Source organism: Loxodonta africana, chromosome 1, assembly GCF_030014295.1.
Source record: "Loxodonta africana isolate mLoxAfr1 chromosome 1, mLoxAfr1.hap2, whole genome shotgun sequence".
Lineage (NCBI taxonomy): Eukaryota > Metazoa > Chordata > Mammalia > Proboscidea > Elephantidae > Loxodonta > Loxodonta africana.
Window position 1 is genome coordinate 115,373,686 of NC_087342.1, and position 23,527 is coordinate 115,397,212.

General features: G+C 38.9%; 1 protein-coding gene across 1 annotated transcript in view; it reads right to left on the minus strand.

The window, feature by feature from the left end:
* The window catches only part of PKHD1 (PKHD1 ciliary IPT domain containing fibrocystin/polyductin), a 595,384-nt gene that overhangs the window by 256,990 nt on the left and 314,867 nt on the right, over nucleotides 1-23,527 (minus strand). The window contains exons 50-51 of the mRNA XM_003404439.3: nucleotides 16,954-17,019; nucleotides 13,771-13,899 (exon numbers count right to left, since the gene is read on the minus strand). Coding sequence (XP_003404487.2) covers nucleotides 13,771-13,899; nucleotides 16,954-17,019 — 195 coding nt within the window. The remainder of the gene's footprint in view (nucleotides 1-13,770; nucleotides 13,900-16,953; nucleotides 17,020-23,527) is intronic.

A 23,527-nucleotide genomic window follows, 5' to 3' on the forward strand; every position in this document is an offset into this window, starting at 1 on the left:
ATTTTTGTCTGCTTTCTGCTTCAACTCTTGGATTGCTGTGAATATTAGAGATTTGAATTCCCTATCAGGCAGTTCTAGTGCCTTTTCTTCTACCAGAAAGTTATCTGGTGTTTTATTTTGGATGCCTACTGGACAAATCCTGTCCTGTTTTTTAATATGTTTTGATATTTTCTGCTGTCTTCAGGACATTCAGTAGTTATTTTCTTTGTTTATTGATTGTAGATTTGTTCGTTTCATCCTGCTTGTTTTATTTGATTATGTCTGAGCAGATGGGCTGTGCATTCTTTGTTGTTTGCTGTCTGTAGTCACGATACTTTTCACCTCCTTGTCCAATGGCAGGGCCAGTCGATCAGCTATGGTGCAGCAGGGAAGGTGCAGCTGAAGAGGAGGGGCTGGGATGGGTTGTTTATGGCACATACTAGGGCTGACAGGGCAGGCCTCAGGAATCAGTGCTGGCCAGTTCCACTAGGCCATGCCTGTGCTGCTTGGAGGTGTGATGTTCAGTGCACAGTACACGTAGGCAGGAAAGGGGGGGGTGTTGTAATGTGTGGAACTAATAGGGGTATGGAAAAGAGGAGAGAGAGGAGAGAAAAACAGGAGCCAAAAACCAACAAGCAAACAAAGAAAGAGAAAAAGAAAAGGGTACTAAGGGAGCTTGCCATTGGAGTGGAGAGATGAGAAATTGAGAAATGGAAAAAAGCAAAAAGAAAAAAAAAGGGGGAAAGAAAGAAAAAGAATAACCAGATAAAAATCTGGAAAAGAAAGAGAAGCTCCCAGAAGTCCTGGAGTCCCACCAGTGGGGCTGCTAAGACAAGGGAAGTGGTTCCCAGGCTGCGCAGTACAGCCTGGTTAGACAGGGTACAGATGTCACACAGTACCAGGTTTTCAGGAGACAGGAAAAGAAGACAAATGTAGAGAGACAAGAACTGAGAAATGAAGACAGACAGAAAGGGAAAAAGAGAGAAAAGAAAAAAAAAGAAAGAAGAAAAACAGAAATGCCCCCAGGGATCCCACCTACATGGCTGAGCAGATTGGCAGAGTGGCTCCTAAGCTGTGCAGTGCAGCCTGGATAGAAGGGGCTCCCAAGCTGCAAAAAGAAACAGAAAACAAAAAAAACAGAACAAAGCAAAACAAGGGGGGAAAAAGCCCCAGGGATCCAAGTAGGGTGGTGTCGTAGGCTGGGGGGATGGTTCCCCAGTCAAGCGTGGCTTCATAGCCTTTTAAAAAGAAGCAAAGATGGCACACAGAGCCAGGCATTCCAGAGAAAGAAGGGGGAGGTGGTAGAAGGCCCAGAAGAAACCAAAAGAGACAGAAAGAAGCAATATCAGCTCAGGGGCCCAGCCATAGCAGTTGCCTCCGGGCCAAGAGACTGTGGCTGGCAGGAAGCAGTGGAGTACAAAGAGGGGAGGAGAAGGGGGGCACTAGGAAAGTGTATATCACTCTGTACCAGGTGCTCCATCTCCTGCTGGGAACTGCATGAAGCTGCTTTCCCATACTCCCTGCCTGCTGATCTCTGACATGGGTGGGATGAATCCAAGCAGCATGGATGCTGCACATCCTTGCCAGCCGAGCCACCATAGCCAGCCAGGAAGCTCAGGGGTAGAGCAGCAGGAGAGAATGCGGGATGGGAAAGTGTGTATCGCTGGTTATCTGGTGCTCTGTCTCCTGCTGGGAGTTCTGCCCAAGCTGCTTTCCCATGCTCCCTGTCTGCCAATCCCCAACAGGATCCCAAGATGGAAGATCCATGCTGTGTTAGCTGATGGGGCCCTCCACATGTATCTCTCCTCACTCTCCATTCTCTGTCAGTTTCTTACTCCATTCGGTGCTTGGCCGAGATCTCTATCTCTTCATTTGGCACTTCAGGTTCCACAAATGACATTTGTCTGTGTTTTACTTAGTTTTTTGGGTCTTTGCTGTGGAGGGACATTGTGGTGTTTCTGTCTATGTGACCACATTGGCCAGAAGAGCCCAAGCTCTTCTTTCCAGTCTGACTTAGTGTTAAAGCTCCACTGAAACCTTTCCACTATGGGTGACTCCACTGGTATATGAAATACAAGTGGCTCAGCTTCCAGTATCATAGCAACATGCACGCTACCACAGTATGGCAAACTGGCAGACAGGTGGTGGTTCCAACCAATAGTTACTCAATAAAAGCACGATTTCTGAACTGTGCTTAATATCAGTCACACTGTGCAAATGCCAGTTTTAAAGAAGAACAGCCGATACTCACTTTGTAGAGGGATTTGAATTTCTCTTAGATTTCTTGGGTATAATGAGATTAGTAAGAAGATCCATTAACTCTTCCAGTGCTTCAATGTAATCCTAATAAACTGAAAGAAACACCGAGTAATGTTGACCTAAAGATTAAATAGGAGATATTTATGTACGTACGTGCAGAGCAAGGAAGGAAAACTCAGAGTACTCAGCAATATCCATCACTGAGCTCAACTGGCCTGGATGTCTAAGAACGATCACTCACATGACTGTAAACTGATGTTGGCCACTGAATGGAACTTATCCGGAGCTGCTGACCAGTATGCCCACACATGGCCTCTCCACGTGATTTGGGATTTCTATAGCCTGAAAACTGTTCCAAGAGGAGGCATCCCAATAGTCAGTGAGACACCCAAATGAGGGACCTTTTCATGCAAGGCTTCTTTAGACCTTGGAAGTTCCAGAACATCAATTCTACTACATTCTGTTGGTCAAGGACATCATTAAGATCAGATTAATGGGAAGGGGAGTGAGCCCTCACCTCTCCATGAGAGGAACAGCAGCATGCCTTTACAGGGAGGGAAGGGAATTGTGGTAGCCATTTTTAGAGAAATAATGATAATTATTAGACTCAGCACTATATATTGCTTATTAATGCTCTAATAAAGAAGCATTTATATTATTATATTACAAATATTATTATTATATTACAAATTTTTTAATATTTTGATATTGCTGGTTTCTTTTATAATCATTTGTATTTTCATTTATGCATTCAATGCATTATTTTGATAATGGATCTAGGTTTCACCAGACTGCCAAAGGGATCGAGGGCACGCAAAAACTTAAGACCCGCTGGACTATGTAAAAGTATGGTAACCCAAGGGTCAACACTGAGCCACCTACGCTATTCCTGCCCCTGTTGGCCCATCTGTACCTATAGTGGCCTCCTCGCTTCTTATCTTTAAAGCACTGCATATGAGAAAACTCTAAAACCTCCCTTAAGGGAGTCTAATCAACTCAAGAAATGGTAACTATACCTAAACCAATACTTGGGAAATCATGATTTATTTAATTCTACATTCCAAAAATATCTGCATGGAAAACAGACCATAAAGCAAAGAGAAAAAGAAGTAATTCAATTACAGCAAGTGAAAAAAGCCCTGCTCTGCATTAAGGGCCCCCATGGGCAGCTGTTCCCTACTTGGCTCCTACTTCCCCAACCAGGAGGGAAAAACATATGCTATCACTCAGGTCCGCTTCTCTTGTAAGAAATGCCTGTGTCTCCTTCAAGAATATTAATTCCATCAGACAAATTTCTTTGGGGAAAAAAAACCAGGTAAAACATAAGTTTATGCATTTAAGTCAAGGAAAAATTTCAGTAATTCTCAGCAAATTTGTTGCAGAGCAGCAAATATAGGGTTGGTAAGAATTTTCAAGGTGATTTATTAATAAGCTAACCAACTGATTCTGGTTTATCTGGAACTTTCTCAGTATTAGCACTGAAAGTCCTGTGTCTCAGGAAACTCCTCAGTCCTTGGCACACCAGTACAATTGCTGCCAAACTCTATTTACTAGTGATTTTAAAGATAGTAGTTCTTAATGTTGACATCCACAAATAAATAATCAAAATCTCTGGATGCTGCTCTCAGTATCCAGAAGTTGAGAGGAATTAGCCGATGTGTTCTGATAGACCAATGCTGCATGCTTTAAGTGATAACATTAGCATCAATTCTTATCTCATAAATTGAACTCATGATAAGAGTTATGTGCAATCCCCTAGATCTTTTTTAATAACATATTTATATGCTATTATGCTGGTTTATATTTTTGTGATACTGTGCTCCCTTTGAAAGTGACAGCAATAACTTACAGGATTTGCCCTATTCTGTTTTCCCAGTTGAACTGATTGAGCTGTACAAATTCATCAGTTCTGTGGGAATGTACCTATGACATGAGCCTATTAATTTGGAACACTTCGCAATATCCTAACCAGAGATGGAACTAAGGATGTCCAGGCTGCCATGTTGCTGTCTTGTTAGGGAATAACTGCTTCTAATTTTAACAAAGATATGATGTTCCTTGAAGACATTGATCTCTAAAGGGTTTTTCATAAATATCCAATCCAAACCTGTGAAACTGTAAGACAAGGAAGACATGAGGCATAAAATTTACATTTGATTTGTAGATACTTTCAGAGTATATAGCTTAATCTCAAGCAATTTCTAAATTACTGTCCTCTAAGTCCTCCCTGGGAGTTCCTGGGTGGTGAAAATGGTTAACACTTGGCTGCTAACCAAAATATTGAAGGCTCAGGTACACCCAGAGGTGCCTCAGAAGAAAGGCCTGGTGATGTCCTTCTGAAAAATCACCTATTGAAAACCCTATGGAGCACAGTTTTACTCTTACACATATAGGATCACCACAAATTGGAATCAATTGATAACAACTGGTACTGGTAGTCCTCCTTGGAATATTTACCCCACTAACCACTTACACCACCTTGGGGAAATTTGCTCCTTTCTTGGCTTTCATTTTCCTAGTTCTTCTTCTGCTTTTCCATTTGCTACTTCTCTGGTTTCTCATCCTGCCCCTTAAACTAGATTTTCACCTAAGGTGCTGTCTTCTACCCATTTCTTATATCTCTCTGCAATGGCTCACACACTGATTCTAACCCTAGCTCAATACCCAAGGCTTCCTTAGTCAACTCTTCTGATGATTATCAAATCTAAACACAAACCTGGTTTCACTCCCAAACTCCTGGTTCACATTTCCAGTTACCATCTAGGTATTTGTAAATGAAATTTAGTATATCTACAATGGGACTTAGTAACCTTCTTGCTAGCCTAGGCCTTCCCCTGCATCCTCTATTCTATGGATGGAATCCTTTGCCATTTACCTAGGCTCAAAAGTTCTGATTCATCTTTTCAGCCTCATTCTCCTTTACCTTTCACAACTAATAAATTAACAAGACCTTTCGATTCTGTGTTTTTTTGTTGTTTTTAACCAAGTATGTGATGTCGTGTTGTTGTTAGATGCTGTCAGGTTGATTCCAACTTGTGGCGACCCCATGTGATGGGTTAGAACTGCCCCATAGGGTTTTCTTGACTGTAATCTCTACAGAAGCAGATCTCCAGGTCTTTCTCCTGCAGGGCCACTAGGTAAGTTTGAACCACCAACCTTTTAGTTAGCAGACAAGCACTTGACTGTTGCACCACCAGGATTCCTTCAAGTTTATGATAAGTATTTATATCTTTCCATAGCAACTACCATTGCATTTATTGCTGCTAGGAAGCCTATAATTTGCATTGTTAGGTCTCAAATGTTCTTAAAAGTTCTGAGGAGAGGAATGGGCGATTACATTAAGAAGTAGTTTTAAACGGTGTATGGAAGCATATAGAGATTATACAGGAGAAAGAAGTTGCTACGGTAGAAAAAAATCACACCTACTCTAACTGAAGAAAAGCATCATGGGTGTTTTACAGAGATGCCTGCCATATTCCTTTCAGGCTGGGTCACAAGGTACCCACTAGGGCCACATCTCTGGAAAACTGGAGATGGTAGTTGATAAAGTCATAAAAGTGGTCATTATCTAGGTGGGGGCAAGTACCGAAATAATACTTGGGTCTCTTACACCCTTCATACCTGCCAATACCTCCCCTCCAAAGTTATGATCTGTGTACCCTGAGAAGTATCTCCTGCCCCCTAGAAAACTGCTGTGGTACTAATAGAAATGGGTTATGACAAAGAGTATATCACTCAGGTGACTGAAAACAGAAGAGGGTTTGAAAAACCACTCGATTAGAGTTAAACTCTAATTGGTTCCAGCAAGTTAGCAAGCCATAAAGAGTGTCAGGGCCTATGTGACTTTGGGTCCCAAGAGAAGATCCTAAGTCAGTTCTAATTAGCCCAGAAACAAATGCCAGGATTGAGCCAAGCAGAGATTGACAAACTGAGATTACAGAAAAGGTACAAATCTGCTTCAATGTATTTACCATTTTTTATCATGTGTCCTTTCTCATTTATAGGAAATAAAAATCTCCGGTGTTATTTTAATTGAGATCTCATCTTTATGGGAAAATATATTTACTTATAAAAATACTTTTTTTTTTTAAATTACAACTTCCAGTTGTCCACCCCTGGCAAGGGTACTCTGTACCAGGGCTTGGTCAGTAACTTAGGGCGTTACTGCTATTATTTGAGAAAAGCCATTTGAATCATGGCCATTGCAACTAGAAGGAACTTCCTAGCCTCCAAGTGTTGTCTTAAAAATCCAATCCTATCTTAGGGGTACAAATTTAAAACATAACTAATTTTAATTTTAAGAGGCCTTCTTATAAATTTTAGTAGGCCATTTGTAACACTAGGCTGAAAACCAAGAGACTGAAATTCTACTGTTACCCTTGGTACAAATTGTCATATGAGTCTGGATAAAAATAACAACTTATAACTCAGAGCATTTCACTATTATAAAACACTTGCATTATCTTGGCTCCATTTAATTGCATTAGGTAGCCACGAAGTTTCCTACCATCTCAACAATCCTATGCATCTATATTTTTACATATATACTAGTATTTACTTAATGCAAGTAAATCCATGTAAATATACCTCAAAATAAACCAAACAAATTTTAATAATCATTCAGTTCATTAAAGGACTCCATATTGTAAACATTTTTGCAATAAGATTAAATAGTATGCTATACCAAAACCGACTGCTGTTGAGTCAGCTCTGACCCATAGTGACCCTACAGGACAGAGTAGAACTGCCCATAGGGTTTCCAAGAAGCACCTGGTGGATTCGAACCGCTGACCTTTTAGTTAGCTGCCAAGCTCTTAACCACTATGATGTTGTTGTTGAATGCTTGATTTATTTTGATCAAGAATGCCTTGTTTTCACTAATGCAAGATGTTAATAATGGGGGAAGATGGACGTGGAATATATGGAAGCTTTTTATACTATCTTCACAATTTTTCTGTACATCTAAAACTGTCATAAAATAAACATTTTATTACAAAATTAAAACCTATGCAGAGAAGAACCAAAGCCCCCACCTGGCTACCCTGGCTGAGCATCAACTGCTAGCCACATGAGTGAGCCATCTTGGTCCACGAAACCAAACTGAGCTTTTAGATGACCAGAGCCCAGCCAACATCTAGCTGCAATGCATGAAAAACTACAACCAAGAACAGCACAGTCTACCACTTCCCCACAAAATTTTAGCAAAATAAAATACATGTTTTAAATTGTTAAGTTTCTGGGTGGTTTGTTAGGTATATCTGGAAATACAGATTTCCAGAACAAACACACTCCAGCTGTCACCTACTGATACCATGTACTATAAAAAGGACCCCAGTAATTTAAGCCCAAGTTTCTTCCTCATTCCACTTATTAGTAATCCAAAATAAGTGGGATGTTGGTCTGCAGGACTTTTCTGTCCCATCCAAACGGTACAAGATAAAAATTTTAAGAACTACTCAAACTACAGAGACAATACCAAAATTTATATTTGGTTTCTAACGGGTGTTGCAGACCTAATTCTCTATGTGTAGCTCATCTTAAACTGGCTATAAAAACAAACAAACCCATTGCCGAAGGGTTGATTCTGACTCATATAGGATTACTATGAGTTGAAAATTGGCTATAATCTCAGATAATTAATAGATTAATCAAACAAATGATTCTATAACCACAATATATTTTTTAAATTCCTCCTCCCAAAAAATGATTTATGGCCACCTTACCTCATATCACCAACCACAATCCTTTGCATCTTAATAAAAACCAAAAACCAAACCCAGTGCCATCGAGTCGATTCCGACTCATAGCGACCATATAGGACAGAGTAGAACTGCCCCGCAGAGTTTCCAAGGAGCACCTGGCAGATTCGAACTGCTGATCCTTTGGTTAGCAGCTGTATTGCCAACATTGAACATCACATGGCTTTGATAAGCCTCTCTGCCATTTAAAGTATCCAAGTGTTGAAAATCAGAAGAGAAAAACTATCATAAAGTAAAAATAGTATGCACCCATTCATCTCTTCAAATAAGGACAGTTCTAAGTAATACAGAAATGGAACACAGTGAATTTCACCATGAAAAAAAAAAAAAACATGCTAGAGGCTACATGATATCATATCTGCACCCTTCAAAAACAGAATCCTATCATTTCGAATTATAACACATTTTCCTTCCATTGAGCCTGCCTTGTATGAAAAGGGTGCCATTCTGCCACGGCTGAAACTCCGTCAGAGACAACACTGGAAGCATCTTACCCACCACATCCTCTCAGGTCAGTTGAGGACCATGGAGTAGCAGCTAGTGGGATCATTTCACCAATTTACCAGCTTTGCTATATGAAGGTTTCAGATTTGCATAGTAAGTTAGATAGAGCTGGCTCCTACTCCTTGAAATGTCTAGAATACATTCAGTCCAATACTCACAATATTCAGAAGGCAAAGAAGGTTAGATATTCTTGTTCGTGGGATGTCAAGTTATCATAAACTAAACTACAAAAGCAAATCCTTCATGATCACTTCAGCTTACTCCATATAATACCATAGAGAAGAACTTACAGTTCTTTCAAAATCCAATGTCTATAGAGAAAGAACACCTTGAAGGAAAATGGTACCATAGTTAAGATAGTGATATCTTTTATTAGTACAGTAAAGTCCTGTTTTTATGGAATAGTATGAGTCTAAGGTTATTCCATAAAATTGATTTTCCAGAAAATGGAAATAGGCAATTTACCCTAAGAATTTTATTGAAAAATTATGCTATTCTATTTGAATAATGATGGGAATGTTCTCCACTTTTCCTTTATTAATGAATTAAAATACACAAAACACCATAAAATTATATTAGAGGTTCAAAAGTATCACTTAAATCTTCTTTACCAGTCACTTTCATTTTGTAAAATCAGCAGTTCCATTAAAATCAGATTATGTAAAGATGGGTTTTTACTGTAATAATAGTTATTACCTATTTAGCTTCCAAAGATGTTGTGAAAATTAAATAATAAGCCATTGGAAAGAAAATACAAAGTGCTGCTAATACCAGAGGCCAAGAGGGGCAGTCAGATGAAAAAATGAAGGAGAAGAGCAACCAATACATTGAAAGTCACTGCTCTCATCAGTAATTTCATTACTGCCAATAACCTATGCAGTAGTCATGTGTACTGATGTTATATCGTTTAATTTCTCAAAATATGATATATTAATTATAGACCTCATGTTATAGAGGACCGTCAGAAAGATCTAAAACACTTCCAATATTACACAGTTGGTAAATATCAGAATTCAAATGTGAACCCATATCTATCTGTTCCACAGCCCATCCTTTATTCACTGAAGCACCACTAACTTCCCAGTATATTCTTGTGCCTCATAACTGCCCCTCAAATCTTACCCTATCTTTCAAAGTCCACTTCAAATGCCTCTTCCTCCATGAAGAAATCTCTCCTCTACTCACCTGAGACACTGATTCTATACACATCCTGCCTTTTTACTATTTACTATGTTATTACTATGTATTGTGCAGTATGGGTTTTATTACTCCTTCTAGGTCACCAGCTATTTGAGGTCACAGCTGTTTCTTACTTGTCACTGGATCTCCAGATCATGAGCACTTGGTACAGTGCCTTGAAACAAGGCATGTTCAGTAAATATTTGCTGAACTGAATTGGAAAGGGGGTGATAATTTCAATTATAACCACATCTGCTATCAGATACAAAGCAAATACTTTTACCAATGGTTCACTGGATCAGAGAACTCTTTGGGAAGTTTCTCCAGTTTTTCCATGAATATAGCTAATAGAGATCTGGTAAGATTAAATACCTCAAATAGAGTTTCTGACACATAGATGGTACTCAAAAAAAAAATAGATTATTATTATTCCAAAGTGAAAGGAATGATGGGAAAAGTAGGCAGAGAAGTATAAATTCAGTGTTAATAAAAAAGTGTAGCCTGATTTGGATACATCAAAGTGGGCATGGAGGGTGAGTTTTAAAAAAGATGCAGTAAAAATTTAGGACTTGAATCTAATGGTCTGAGTTTCTGCCCCAGCTTCTTTACTTACTAGCTAGGTGAAAGCTGGGCAAGTTATATAACCTCTCTGTGTCTCCGAGTCTTCATGTGTGAAAACAGGGATAATAACAGGACCTACTCATAGGGTAGTTGTGCGAATTAAACAAGAAAATCCATGTAGAGCACTTAACACAATCCATGGTACACACCCATCACTCAAAATATAGTTGCAAACACCATCATTATCATCACTATAAAAAGCACATCACAATTCTTAGAAATCTGTTCAAAGGTTAAGACGTAAGAATTCTTTTCCACAGACCTGTAAAATGTTATAGCTGTACTGTGTCAAACTCAAGGCTTTATTCCTGGTATTAAATTACGGATGGCAGCATTGAGGTTGTGCACTTTATTCAAGCAATACTTATTGAGAGTTTATTTTGTTCTGGACTCAGGTGAATGTACCGACCTGAGTCAAAGAAGTCAGGGAATGAAAGAACCAAGGAAAATCAGGAAAAGGTCTAGAGTGCAGAGAGAAGCAAAACAAAAAGTAGAGATAAATGGTAGATTCAACACAAAGGTTCATCAGGGGTCAAAATATCAGTAAGAGTTGGCCAAAAATCAGAAAGAAAAAGTGAGCCAGATTAGCTCCTACGTAAGACCCAAAACTGAACAGAACAATGAATTAAAATGCTGGACAATATAAAGAAATTTTCTGGAATTAGAAGAGGGCTTATTAGGGAAGAGGTGAGAGGCCACAGACAAAGAACAAAGAATTAATTTATTAGTTTTTACTTTTACATCTTACATATCTGTTTTCACTCACCTAGGGAGTTTTCATTTGAAAACAAAAATAATGAACAATAACTGTTTTAAAACTCTGAACACTCAGAGTCTCACAATAACATAAAAGGACCAATTGGAAGATACCTTACACCTCCAATGCCTGTGCCTCAACATTTTTTTCCCACGTACTGATTTGTGCTATTTAAGAGCAGCTCCATGAAGAACTGGGATCCATCTTACGATCTAACCAAGAACAATGGAATGAAGAATGACGGAGAATGCTAGGGGCTCCAGGGAACCAGCACACACAGTAAATACAGTCAGCTGCAGTGCCAAGTGAGATTGCTAAAACAGTTCCTCGCCCACTTGGCATAAAAGCCCCAAAGGCTACTGAAAGCTTGGCAGCCTTCAAAAGCTTCTCTTGCTTCCTGCATGGGGTGGGAGAACCAGCTTGCTTAATGGGAAAAACCACAGCCCAGGGTCAATCCACTGGCAAGATTCATCAAAGAGATGACTGAGACAGAACATATTTCTCCTTTCCATATAGAAATGACTCATGAGCCTGTTTATTCCAAAAAATTACATCCTTCATTGGGAGAAGTGGGTGATGGGGAGCTGGATGATAATAATAGTTGAAATTCATACTGGTCAACTCACACCCTCCTGTGCCTCATCTCTGCATGCACAGTTACAATGACACATCACCAATGTCCAGAAGGTAGGTAGTATGTTTTGTTCATTCTGTCTTCATTCTCCATTTTAAATAAAGCAAACTGTACAACTACTCTCTTTTAGTTACTCTTAGTTCTTTAGAAAGGGAATGCACTTCCGTAGTTTAGTAGAACCAAACTGCCTGGGCTAAATTCTGACTCTGCCAAATTGCAAGCTGTGTGGCCCTGGGCAAGTTACTCAACTGTCCTGGGCTACTGTTTTTCTGTCTGTAAAAGGGGGGGTAATAATATTATTTACATCATAGGATTACTGTGAGGATTAAGTTAATTAATACATGGAGAACAGTTCCCAGCACACTGTCAATTCTCAATAGATATTTGTCACTTCACAGATGTCCAAATGTTCTTCTATTATAGTCCTTCTTTGATTCAGTATTATCTTAAGATGTTCAAATTAAGCCAGGAATAGAATTAGATATTTTGAGGTAAATATATTTTTTATATGGACACCATTTTCTTCTTGAGCTAGGAAGATTTATGGGAGTTTCAAGAACTCTCAGGAAAAAGAATTTCATAAGTATAGGTAAGTGTTTATATATATCTGAGCAATCATCTTTTTTTCACTACACAGGGAGAGAGTTCTAGATAGGTAGATAGGTAGGTAAGTAGACAGATAGATGATAGACAGATTTTATTAATGTGTTCTTTTTCTAGAACCTTTGAAAAATCATCGCAATTGTTGCTGTTAGGTGCCATTGGTCAATTTCAATTCATAGCAACTGCATGTGGCAGAGAAGAACTTCCAGACAGTGTTTTCCAGGCTGCAGTCATAGTGAGAAGATTGCCAGGTCTTTCCCCCATGAAGTTGCTGAGTGAGTTTGAACCGCCAACCTTTCAGTTAGCAGCCAAATGCTTCATCATTGAGCCACCAGGGCTCCTTATTATGTCAATAGAAGAGCTTATCTGTCATTTTTCCTTAGTCCTACATGTAAAGAATTCTCAGAGGCAAAAGATATGGAGACATTCTCAAGTTACATCCTCCATACCCTCTGTGTCTTTCACACATGAGGACACTAGAAGTTGCTATAAACCTGTTCTCTGACACATGAAGAAAAATTATCCAGTTAATGGATTATTCTAACTCCTTTCGACATGGTGACTATTTACTCCACCTTTAATGAAACGAGGCTGGGCTATTTTTTCTGGATTTCACTGGTGTCATGAATTGAATTGTGTCCCCAAAAATATCTGTTACTTGGCTAGGTCATGATTCCCTTGTATGATTTTATCATTTTATCTTCTGATGTGATTTCCCTCTATGTTGTAAATCCTATCACTATGATGTAATAAGATGGACGAGCAGCAGTTATATTGCTGAGGTCTACAAGATTAGGTAGTCTCTTAAGCCGATCTCTTTTGAGATATAAAACGCAGAATGAGCAGAGAGACATGGAGACCTCATATAACCAGGAGAGCAGTGCTGGGAGCAGAGCGCGTCCTTTGGACCTCAGGTTACTGTGCTTAGATGCTCCAAGACCATGGGAAGACTGATGACAAGGACCTTCCTCCAGAGCCGACAGAGAGAGAAAGCCTTCCCCTGGAACCAGCGCCCTGAGTTCAGACTTCCGGCCTGCTGGACTGTGAGAAAATGAACTTCTCTCTGTTGAGGCCAACCACTTGTAGTATTTCAGTTATGGCAGCACTAGATGACTGAGACAGCTGGTCTATGAAATTCTTCCCAAATTAACCCAGAAAAAAGGGTTTTGGAAATCCTGGTGGCATACTGGTTAAACGCTACGGCTAGTAACCAAAAGGTCAGCAGTTCGAATCCACCAGGCACTCCTTGGAAACTCTATACGGCAGTTCTACTCTGTCCTACAGGATTGCTGTGAGTCAGAATCGACTCGACAACAGCAAGGGGTTTGATTGTGTTTGGTTTAGACATAAATGCCCATGTATTTGCTTACTCTTTCCTATGTTCTGAATATATTTAATGAAAGATAATCCCCAATCAGATTGGTTCTGGTTTGGTCTGTCTGTGATTATCTAATCTCATGGGTTGTTTTACTCACTGGGTAAAATCAAGACATCATCCCCAGGGCCTGGAATGGTATTATTGTATCCTCCCCAGCCTTCTTCAACCCCTTGCCAGGTTTCAGGGTGGGACCATCTTAAAACTGATTCAGGTGCAGAGGTAGAAACTACAAAACAAAAGGAAAATAGGAAGGGTAACTACGAAAATCTAATTCACTACGATAACCTCCAAATTCTATCCTTATTTTAAGATGCCGGTTATAATTTCACCTACCAAAGTAGTTTCCTTTTGATATAAGCCTCTCTAAAAACAATTATCGAGTAGAAAGAAATTATTCAATTCATAGATTACTGTCACTTAAATGAAAAATATATCCTACTTTGGTTATTGAACACTTCCATTTTATCTGATTATAAATATCACATATGCTTATTGTAAAATATTTATAATATACAAATACAGAAAGAGAAAAAATAATTGCCCATAATCCCACCACCTAGAGATAACCACCATTAACCTTTTATTGTATATCTTTCCAGAATTCCTCAGCCTTTTTACATAATTCAGATTATATCATATATGCACTTTTACATCCAGTTCTCTTTTTGCTTAGCTTAGCAGTTTTTCATACACGTTTTCTAATGTCATTAAAATACCTTACAAACATAATTTTAATGGCCAGGAAATATTCTGTCACATAAAAAGTCCATAATTTATTTAATCCCTAATATTCAGCATTCAGGCTACTTTCACCTCCTTTTTAACTATAAATAATGTGGTATTAAATATCTTTACATGAACCTGCCAATAATCCTGATCATTTTCTTAAGACAGGTTCTTAACAATGGAATTACTGCATCAAGGGGTATGATCTTCTCATGACTCTTAACACATATTAAAGACAGGGTAGTAATCTTAACATCTCTCGTTGCAGTAAGTTACAAAGCTATGTTCCAACTGGTTTTTATTGATTCTACCTCTGATGATCAAATGGCATTTTCTTTTCAACTATCCTACTGGCCTCTCCATCAGAGAATGAAAGCTAAACCTAATCATTTCCGATGGGGATACTGGCATACTGCCCAGTATCACATATGGCATACCCACCCACCCACTGCCATCGAGTCGATTCCGACTCATAGTGACCCTATAGGACAGAGTAGAACTGCCTCCATAGAGTTTCCAAGGAGCGCCTGGTGGATTTGAACTGCCGACCTCTTGGTTAGCAGCTGTAGCACTTAACCACTATGTCACCACGGTTTCCATATATGGCATTAAAAAAAAAAATTTTATTTTTTTTTATAGAGCTCTGTTAATCATTCCATTCTTGTTTTAATCCAAATTTTTGTCATTGCAATTTTACTGTTTTCCATAAAGCTCTTCAGTAAACAAAATATACATATTTAAATTTTGACATTAGCACAAAATATACCCCATACCATGAGAATTAAGCAATGTTATGCAATTATGTTAGTATTTGAAATTTCCTCCCAATAGGTGCTAATATATTAATTCTGTTAACTCCCTGTGTTTTGGAATCATTTTCTATATTACTCTAGGAAGACTGGCAATAATCAATTTTAATCTAATACATAAATTAATATAAAAATTAATATACACCAAAAAAAAAAGAGAGAGAGAGAAAGAGAGACAATTTAAACACTTTAGAAACTACATGGTAAAAAAAAGAACGCTAGACTGAGTTGGAAAACTTAAATTCTAATCCAGGCTCAACCACTGACTACTGATGTGACTAAGTAAACTGTTTAATCTCTAGGCTGCCAAGTCCACATTTGTAAAACGAGGCAGTTCAATAGGATGGCCTGTAAGGTGTTTTCCTTGTTAAATTGCTACAAATCTATGAAGCATCAACTTTCTATTTATTTAGCAAGTTGTAATTGACAGGCCAAGGGAAGCATCTCCCAATTAACTTGGCCCCTTCTTGAAAATCATGGACACTGGCCACCCAAAGTGTCTGTCCTTCCAAGGAGCGCCTTATACAGAAATCTTCAAATTAATGCTGTGTGATGGTGCCACCCTGCCTACTGCTGGTTTAACCAGAATGGTCATTAATGGATGGTCCAGTGTCCTCTGAGGGAGCCTGGCATGACAGCCCCTACAACAGTTTTGTCTTCCACGAGATGGGGAGTGACCCACCCAATTCAATCTCTTTTATGGAATTTGAACATAACATTTTCAAAAAAGAGAGGATTATAGGGTACTTTTTCTTGGTAACAGCTATTATAAAGGAAAGTTGTTAATTGATTATTTAGTTAATCATTTGATTGACATCCCCAGGAGACCATAAGACTCCATCAAGTCAAAGACCATTCCATTTTGGTCACCATGATATTGCCCGACCCCACACAAGAGGCCCTCAGTAAGCAATACAATAGGAGCCACTGTAAAGGAAAAGGGGGATAAAGGGCAGGGGCATAAAGAGCAAAGTACTATGACAGCTCAGAAACAGTTATAAAAACAACGTAAAATCACATTCTTCATAAGCATGGAGTAGTAACCACCAGTACTTAGAGTTTATAGTTTTAGTTCAGTACCTTTACCGCATTTATTTATTAATTAGAGGAATTACATCATATTCTGATTACCATAGGCTCTGCTCTGACATAATGCAAAAGTATCCTTGAAAATCAAAGGAAAAATCAGTCTTTGAAAAGGTTCATCCCTGCCTCAAATGTACAGTTAAAAATTGACTTAGGATAAACAAAAACAAATACATTAGAAGATACTTATGAAACATTTAGCCTTTGAGAATTTTGCTTTTATCAGTTAGAAAGACTATATAGAACCAGCTGACTTTTGGGGAGTGTTTGTTTACCCTGGCTTCTGAAATTACTGGGAACAATTAAAGTGTTGAGACACCATGAGTTTTTCTTTCCATTTGGTGGGGGCCTAATGGCCCATCTGCAGGTCTGGACTTCCGTGTGCGCATATGGCCCATAATTTACAAAATGTGCTTATTTACATGTTTCAATTCTTACTTTCCATTGTTTTAAAAAATAAATGAGCCCTTATATCTTTCTTAGACATACAGACACACGTATTAGCTATAGTGGTGATACAATAGAGACTGTTAGCAGGCACTGAAACATTAGGACTGATACCCGCCCATCTATAAACAAGACGTGGAGAAGAAATTTGAAGAACTATTGAAGGACAGTCTGCTGTACTAGGCACTTCTACTTGGTGGGTTAATACTCACCTGAAATAGTTGGGGGAACACCTTCCTTCACCTGGAGAGTTACTTGAACTTGGCCTTCGCCTGAAACTGAACACAAAAATTAGAACTAAAAATTAGATGTGATGCAAAGGTGATCTTAAGATGGAAGATACTCACATGTGAGAAGGTAGCTTTATGCTAAATCCTCCCTTTCCCTGTCTGGAAACCCTGGTGGCACAGTGGTTAAGAGCTATGGCTGCTAACTAAAAGGTCAGCAGTTCAAATCTACCAGGTGCTCCTTCGAAACCCTACAGGGCAGTTCTACTCTGTCCTTTAGGGTCACTATCAGTCAGAATCTACTCTGCGGCAATGGGTTTGGTTTTGTTTTTGGTAACCAAACAGTCAAAATAAAAAACTGAAGTCCTTACAACTCAGAAAAGGACGGTGAGGATGGTTGCACAGCTTGAAGAATGTAATCAATGTCACTGAATTGTACATGCAGAAATTATTGAATGGTATATGTTCTGCTGTGTATATTTTCAACAACAAAAATAAATTATTTAAAAAAAAAAAAAACTGAAGTCCTTGTTAGCTATCTAACTATTGATATCCAACATTTTATTTTGATTATTTTCACTTGATTAAACTTAATTGTGGTGATTACTCCTAGAGAATCAGCATATAAATAATCAGGAAAAATAAAACTGTTAACCATCTGTTCTTTGGTGGACAAGCATGGCCAGCATGGCATACCTCGTATTTTATTTCCTTACCATCATTTCAAAAGCTCAGCTTTTAGAATTCACGTGTTTTTTACCAATAGCATTCAGATCGCCCACAAAATGTAGTTGCTTTACCTTTATCTAAACAAATTGTCCTTTTAATGAAGGCTTTTCTCCACCCCCCTTTCTCCTCCCATCTTCCAAACCAACTGAGCACATTTAAAAGGCCTGGGGTTCATTAATTTTAAATGTTCAATAAATTAGTGGAAATAATCAAAAGGCCTGAGTCTTTCTGATAATGACAATTTGATGTCAGTATAAACCAGTAGATTAAGCTGGGAACATATGCTCCTTTGCCAAGAGAGGCTGCTATAATTAAATAGTGAATGCATCTACAAGGTGCTATCATGCCTGATTAATTAGTAATCAGGTGCATGAACTCCACTTTTCAGTAACACCTTGTCTCTTATTGGTTAATTACCTTTCTGCCTTATCAGAAGTCATGCGTGCTGGCACCTCGCACCACTGGAGGGCCCAACGGCAGTTGCAGTTCACAGGCTCCGGGCCTTGGCCAACCCCATATTCTGTTTTCATTTGACTTTCCCTGGAAGCCCAAGCTCTTTCCTCCATCACAGGGTGGAGAAGACCAAGGATCATTCTTTCTAATTATGAAGCATAAGCTTCAGAACATTACAAAGAAGATAATCCCTAAAGGAATCTGTGATGAGGTTTCCTGAGGTTTCTATTACATTGGCCTCCCTTTTCTTCTATTTTTTTTTCGGACACCATTCTCATTTTGGGGGGCAATAATGGAAACCCTGGTGGTGCAGTGATTAAGTGCTACAACCGCTAACCAAAAGGTTGGCAGTTTGAATCCACTAGGCATCCTTGGAAACCCTATGGGGCAGTTCTACTCTGTCCTATAGGGTTGCTATGAGTTAGAATTGACTTAGGGCAACAGGTTTGGTTTGTTTTTTTCAGTGGTTCAGCGACCTTCTGTGCAGGAGACCCAGGTTTAATTCCCAGCCAACACACCTCAGGTGTAGCCACCACCCATCTGTCAGTGGAGGCTTGAGTGTTGCTATGATATTAAACAGGCTTCAGCAGAACTTCTAGACTAAGATAGACTAGGAAGAAAGGTCTGGCAATTTACTTCCAAAAAGCAAGCCAATGAAAACCCTATGGATCACAATGGTCCAACCTGCAACTGATCCCAGGCGGCATTTCGTTCCATTGTGCATGGTGTTGTCACGCGTTGGGGGCTGACTTGATGGCAGCTAACAACTACAACATTCTCATTTTAAAATTTCCCATTATAAAAAGCATTAGTCTGTGGCTTTCTCCTTATACTGCACACATCTTACAACCAGGTACCGTGGCAAATATGTTCTTTACATATTCTACAGGTAGTCCACGACTTATAACAAGGTTCTGCCCCAATGACTTTGTTATAAGTCAGTTCTGTCTTAAGCAGAATGCCCTTTTTATTTTTTTTTTTAGTTTTCATTATTATTGCCTTTTATTAGCAGTATCTTTATAAATCCAATCCTCATTTGTCTTTGGGGGTTGGAAACATTACATATAAACCTACAGATATGATGACATCAGCAAATTACATGCTGCAACATTGTATGTAGTACGTATTACTAAAGATAGGATGTACCAAAAAAAAGTCACAAGCACAGTTCATTTTAACTCAAATACATTGTAAATCAGGGACTACCTGTACTATTATCTCTAATTCCAAGACTTTGCTTATGATGTTCTGTTACATTATACATATTACACCTGCCTTTCTAACTTAAAAAAAAATATAGCAGCCAGTCAAGTATCTGATCTTTTCTATAAGGTTTAACTCACCCACATATGTTTATATTACATTCTCTAAAATTAAAAAGCATTCCTAAGTTCATACTGTGATATTTATCCCAAATTGGTTCTCAACTTAGTCAATATTTATTGAGCATTACCTGTGAATTCAGAATTTCATCATAGTTGGCTATGTTTCCAAAACTTTCAAGGCAGAGTTTAGGGCTGGACTTTTCTCATACACCTTCTGAGACCAGATATTGCTGGACATGTAGATACTTAATTTTCATGGGCCAGTTCAGAAATCCTAATATGGTGGTGCTCTACTCTGGATACTTACTACTTACCTGACATTTTAAATACATCTGCCCACTGTCCTAGAGCCAGGAAATAACCCACTTTGAGGAGTCAAAATGCAAAACAGAAAACAAGTTAGGTCTTAATCAGAAAAAAAGTGGAGAAAAAATGCACAAAATAACATCTAAAAATATGCAAACAGCTATAACAATAGAATACCCATCTACAAGTAAAGGGAACTAAACATTTTAATAGGATCAAAAAGAAGGTAAATTAGAAAAAATTGCCAAAAATATCTGGAAAGAAAACTCAGTTCATTAAAAAGTGTCACACAATTCATTCTTGTTAATGATGTCCAAGAGTTGTAGACTTCAGTACATCTGTGACCTTGTCCTTAAAACACAGCCACTGAGGTAAGAAAAATAATAACAGATACATAAAACATACATATTTTTCAAACCTGCTCTCGTCATTTTGTAGTGATTAGTTTCACCCCAAAAAAGAATGATTTATACTTGTAAGAGAAATAGTTGGGGAGAGGAACAAAGTAAACTCCCCCCCCCTCACTACATAGATGAGAAAATTTGAAGCAGAGCAAAAACAATCAACTTATCCAAAATCCCTTGGGATAAAAGAAATACCCGAAGTACTCAGGCACAGCAGCTATCACTGTGATAATGAACCCTTAAAGACTAACGAGACTAACCCTCAAAGTATCTACTCCCATCACAGGCTGTTCTACTTGTTCTTCCATTCACTCAATGGTTTACCCAAGCTGGAGCAGGCCCAGTTTACATGCACTGTTCTTGGTAAGCCAAGGCTTCCTGGTGCAATGTTCTGTCATGTCTGTAGATGTCTACACTGCACTGCACCAATGGTTTCTGGACTCAGTGACCCAATAGTCCCCACCACCAACGGAACCTCTTGGACATTGGAAAACTAAAAAGGACATTGCAAAGCTGTTGTTAATTTTATTAACCTTAACACCAGAAGAGAGAGAGAAAAGTCACTGAAAGCGGGGCCAAGATGGCAGAATAGCCAGATACTTCCAATTATCACTCTTACAACAAACACCCAAAAAATCCAGGGAAATGATTATACTTTTGACAAGCTAGGAGCCCTGAACATCAAAGGCAAAGTTAGAAAACAGACTGGCAGGGGGAGGGAGAGTCGGTTCAGAAGTGGAGAGGAGTTACCAGACCTGAATCACTGGGATCCCTCAGGCACCACTCCTGGGAACGGCTGTGGTGGGCTGGTGGTAGCATTCAGCCATGGTTTCCTCAGGGAGAAGCAGCCAGTCACACAGCCTACTCACACCTCCAGACCCAAAGAAGAACAGCTCTCTTGGCAAAAGCTAAGTGTTTGCGTATATTTTATAGCACCCACTGCCCCCAGGCTGGCTTCAGTGGCTGTTGATTTCCCTGGGACTGAGATAAGCCCATTTGAGGGCCCTGAGACATGCTCCCGGACTTGGAGAAGGAATATATTCACAACAGGGGGAAAAGATAATTTGCCACCTCCACTAAGCTGTGGATCTCAGGACAGAAGTGGCTCCTATCCAGGCATAAATGGCCTGTGGACTTGGAACATCTTTCCCCCCTGCATGGACCTGTGTAGGCCTATTTCAGGAGAATAGACCCTTGCTGCCAGACTACAACTGTGTAAGCTATGCGGTAGAGAGGTGGGTGTTTGATATTTGACACCACTTTGCCTTTTAAACAGGGTCCTCACCTACCCACTTCAAGGGCCTAAGGACTTGTGGCTCCACTCAGGTCACATAGCCATCCATGACAAGGGTCAAGGATAACTGGTACCTCCTAGTCCTTACAACCAAAAGCACTGGGTGCCCATGGTCCATCTGCAGAACCCACCCACCTGTATGCTCTAGGGAACAAGGACATACTTTCCTCAGAGACACTTTGGGGACAGTTGTCAGCACCCTGCCTTGTTCAGAGTGTGACTTCCTGCTGCAACCAGATACCGGTACCTATATCAAACACCCATGCCCCTCTAAGACTGTAGGGCAGAGCCTGTACAACACACTTGATGACCAGCTACCTGGGCAGCTGAGCTGAATCCACACAAGAAAAGTGAATGGTCTCATTAGCTCATATACCTGATAATAGCTCTAGGCATCTGGTGACAGGACATCAGAGCTCCAAAGGAGAAAATAATCGAGCTAGCTCACTCAAGCAACCCATTTGGGCATATCAAAACAAAACAAAGCAAAAAACTAGGATACTATAAGCAAACATAAAATAAACTAATACAGTAACTTATAGATGGCTCAGAGACAACAGTCAGTATCAAGTCACATAAAGAAACAGACCATGATCGCTTCAACAAACTCTCAAAACAGAGAATCAAAGGATCTTCTGGATGAAGGTGACTTCTTGGAATTACTGGATGTAGAATTCAAAAGATTAATACACAGAACTCTTCAAGACGTAAGAAAGGAGATCAGGCAATACATACGACAAGCCAAGGAACACACATTAAAACAGCTGAAGAAATTAAAAAGGATCTTCAGGAACATAATGAAAAATTCAATAAACTGCAAGAAAAAATAGAGAGACATCAATTAGAAATTCAGAAGATTAACAATAAAATTACAGAATTAGACAACTCAATAGAAAGTCAGAGGAGCAGAATTGAGCAAGTAAAAGACAGAATTTGTGAACCTGAAGATAAAGCACTTGGCACCAATATATTTGAAGAAAAATCAGATAAAAGAATTTAAAAAAATGAAGAAACTTTAAGAATCATGTGGTACTCTATCAAAAGAAATAACTTACAAGTAATTGGAGTACCAGAACAGGGAAGGATAACAGAAAATACAGAGAGAATTGTTGGGGATTGGTTAGCAGAAAGCTTCCTGGATATAGTGAAAAAAATAGTGAAAGTTGAGAAGATATCAATTCAAGATGCTCATCGAACTCCACATCAGGTAGATGTTAAAAGAAAGTCACCAACACATATTAAAATCAAACTTGCCAAAACCAAAGATAAAGAGAAAATTTTAAGAGAAGCTAGGGGTAAATGAAAAGTCACCTACAAAGGAGAGTCACTAAGAATAAGCTTGGACTACTTGGCAGAAACCATGCAGTCAAGAAGGCAATGGGATGACTTACATAAAGCATTGAAGAAAAAAATTGCCTGCCAAGAATTATAAATCCAGCAAAACTGTCTCTCAAATATGAAGGTGAAATTAGAACATTTCCAGATAAAAAGAAGTTTAGAGCATTTGTAAGAACCAAATCAAAACTACAAGAAATACTAAAGGGAGTTCTTTGGGTAGAAAATCAATAATATCAGGTATCAACCCAAGACTAGAACACTTGACAGAGTGATCAGATGTTATCCCAGACAGGGAAATCACAAAAATGGATCAAGATTAAAAAAAAAAAAAGGCTCAAAACAGGGAACCAGCGATGTCATTATGTAAAAGAAGACAACATTAAAAGAATAAAAAGGGACTAAGAAATGTAGTCATAGATCTTTCATATGGAGAGGAAGAAAAGGCGATATGAAGAAATAGAAAAAGCTAGGTTTAAACTTAGAAAAACAGGGGCAATTATTCAGGTAACCACAAAGGGCACTAACTATCCTACTCATCAAAATAAAACACAAGGGAAAAATAGAGACTCAGCAGGAAAAAAAATCAACAAAAACAAAGAAGAGGAAAAGACAATATATAAGATACTCAGCACAAAAAATTAAGTAGGAAAAAGGAACTGTCAATAACACACAAAAAAAGACATCAAAGTGATAGCACTAAATTCATACCT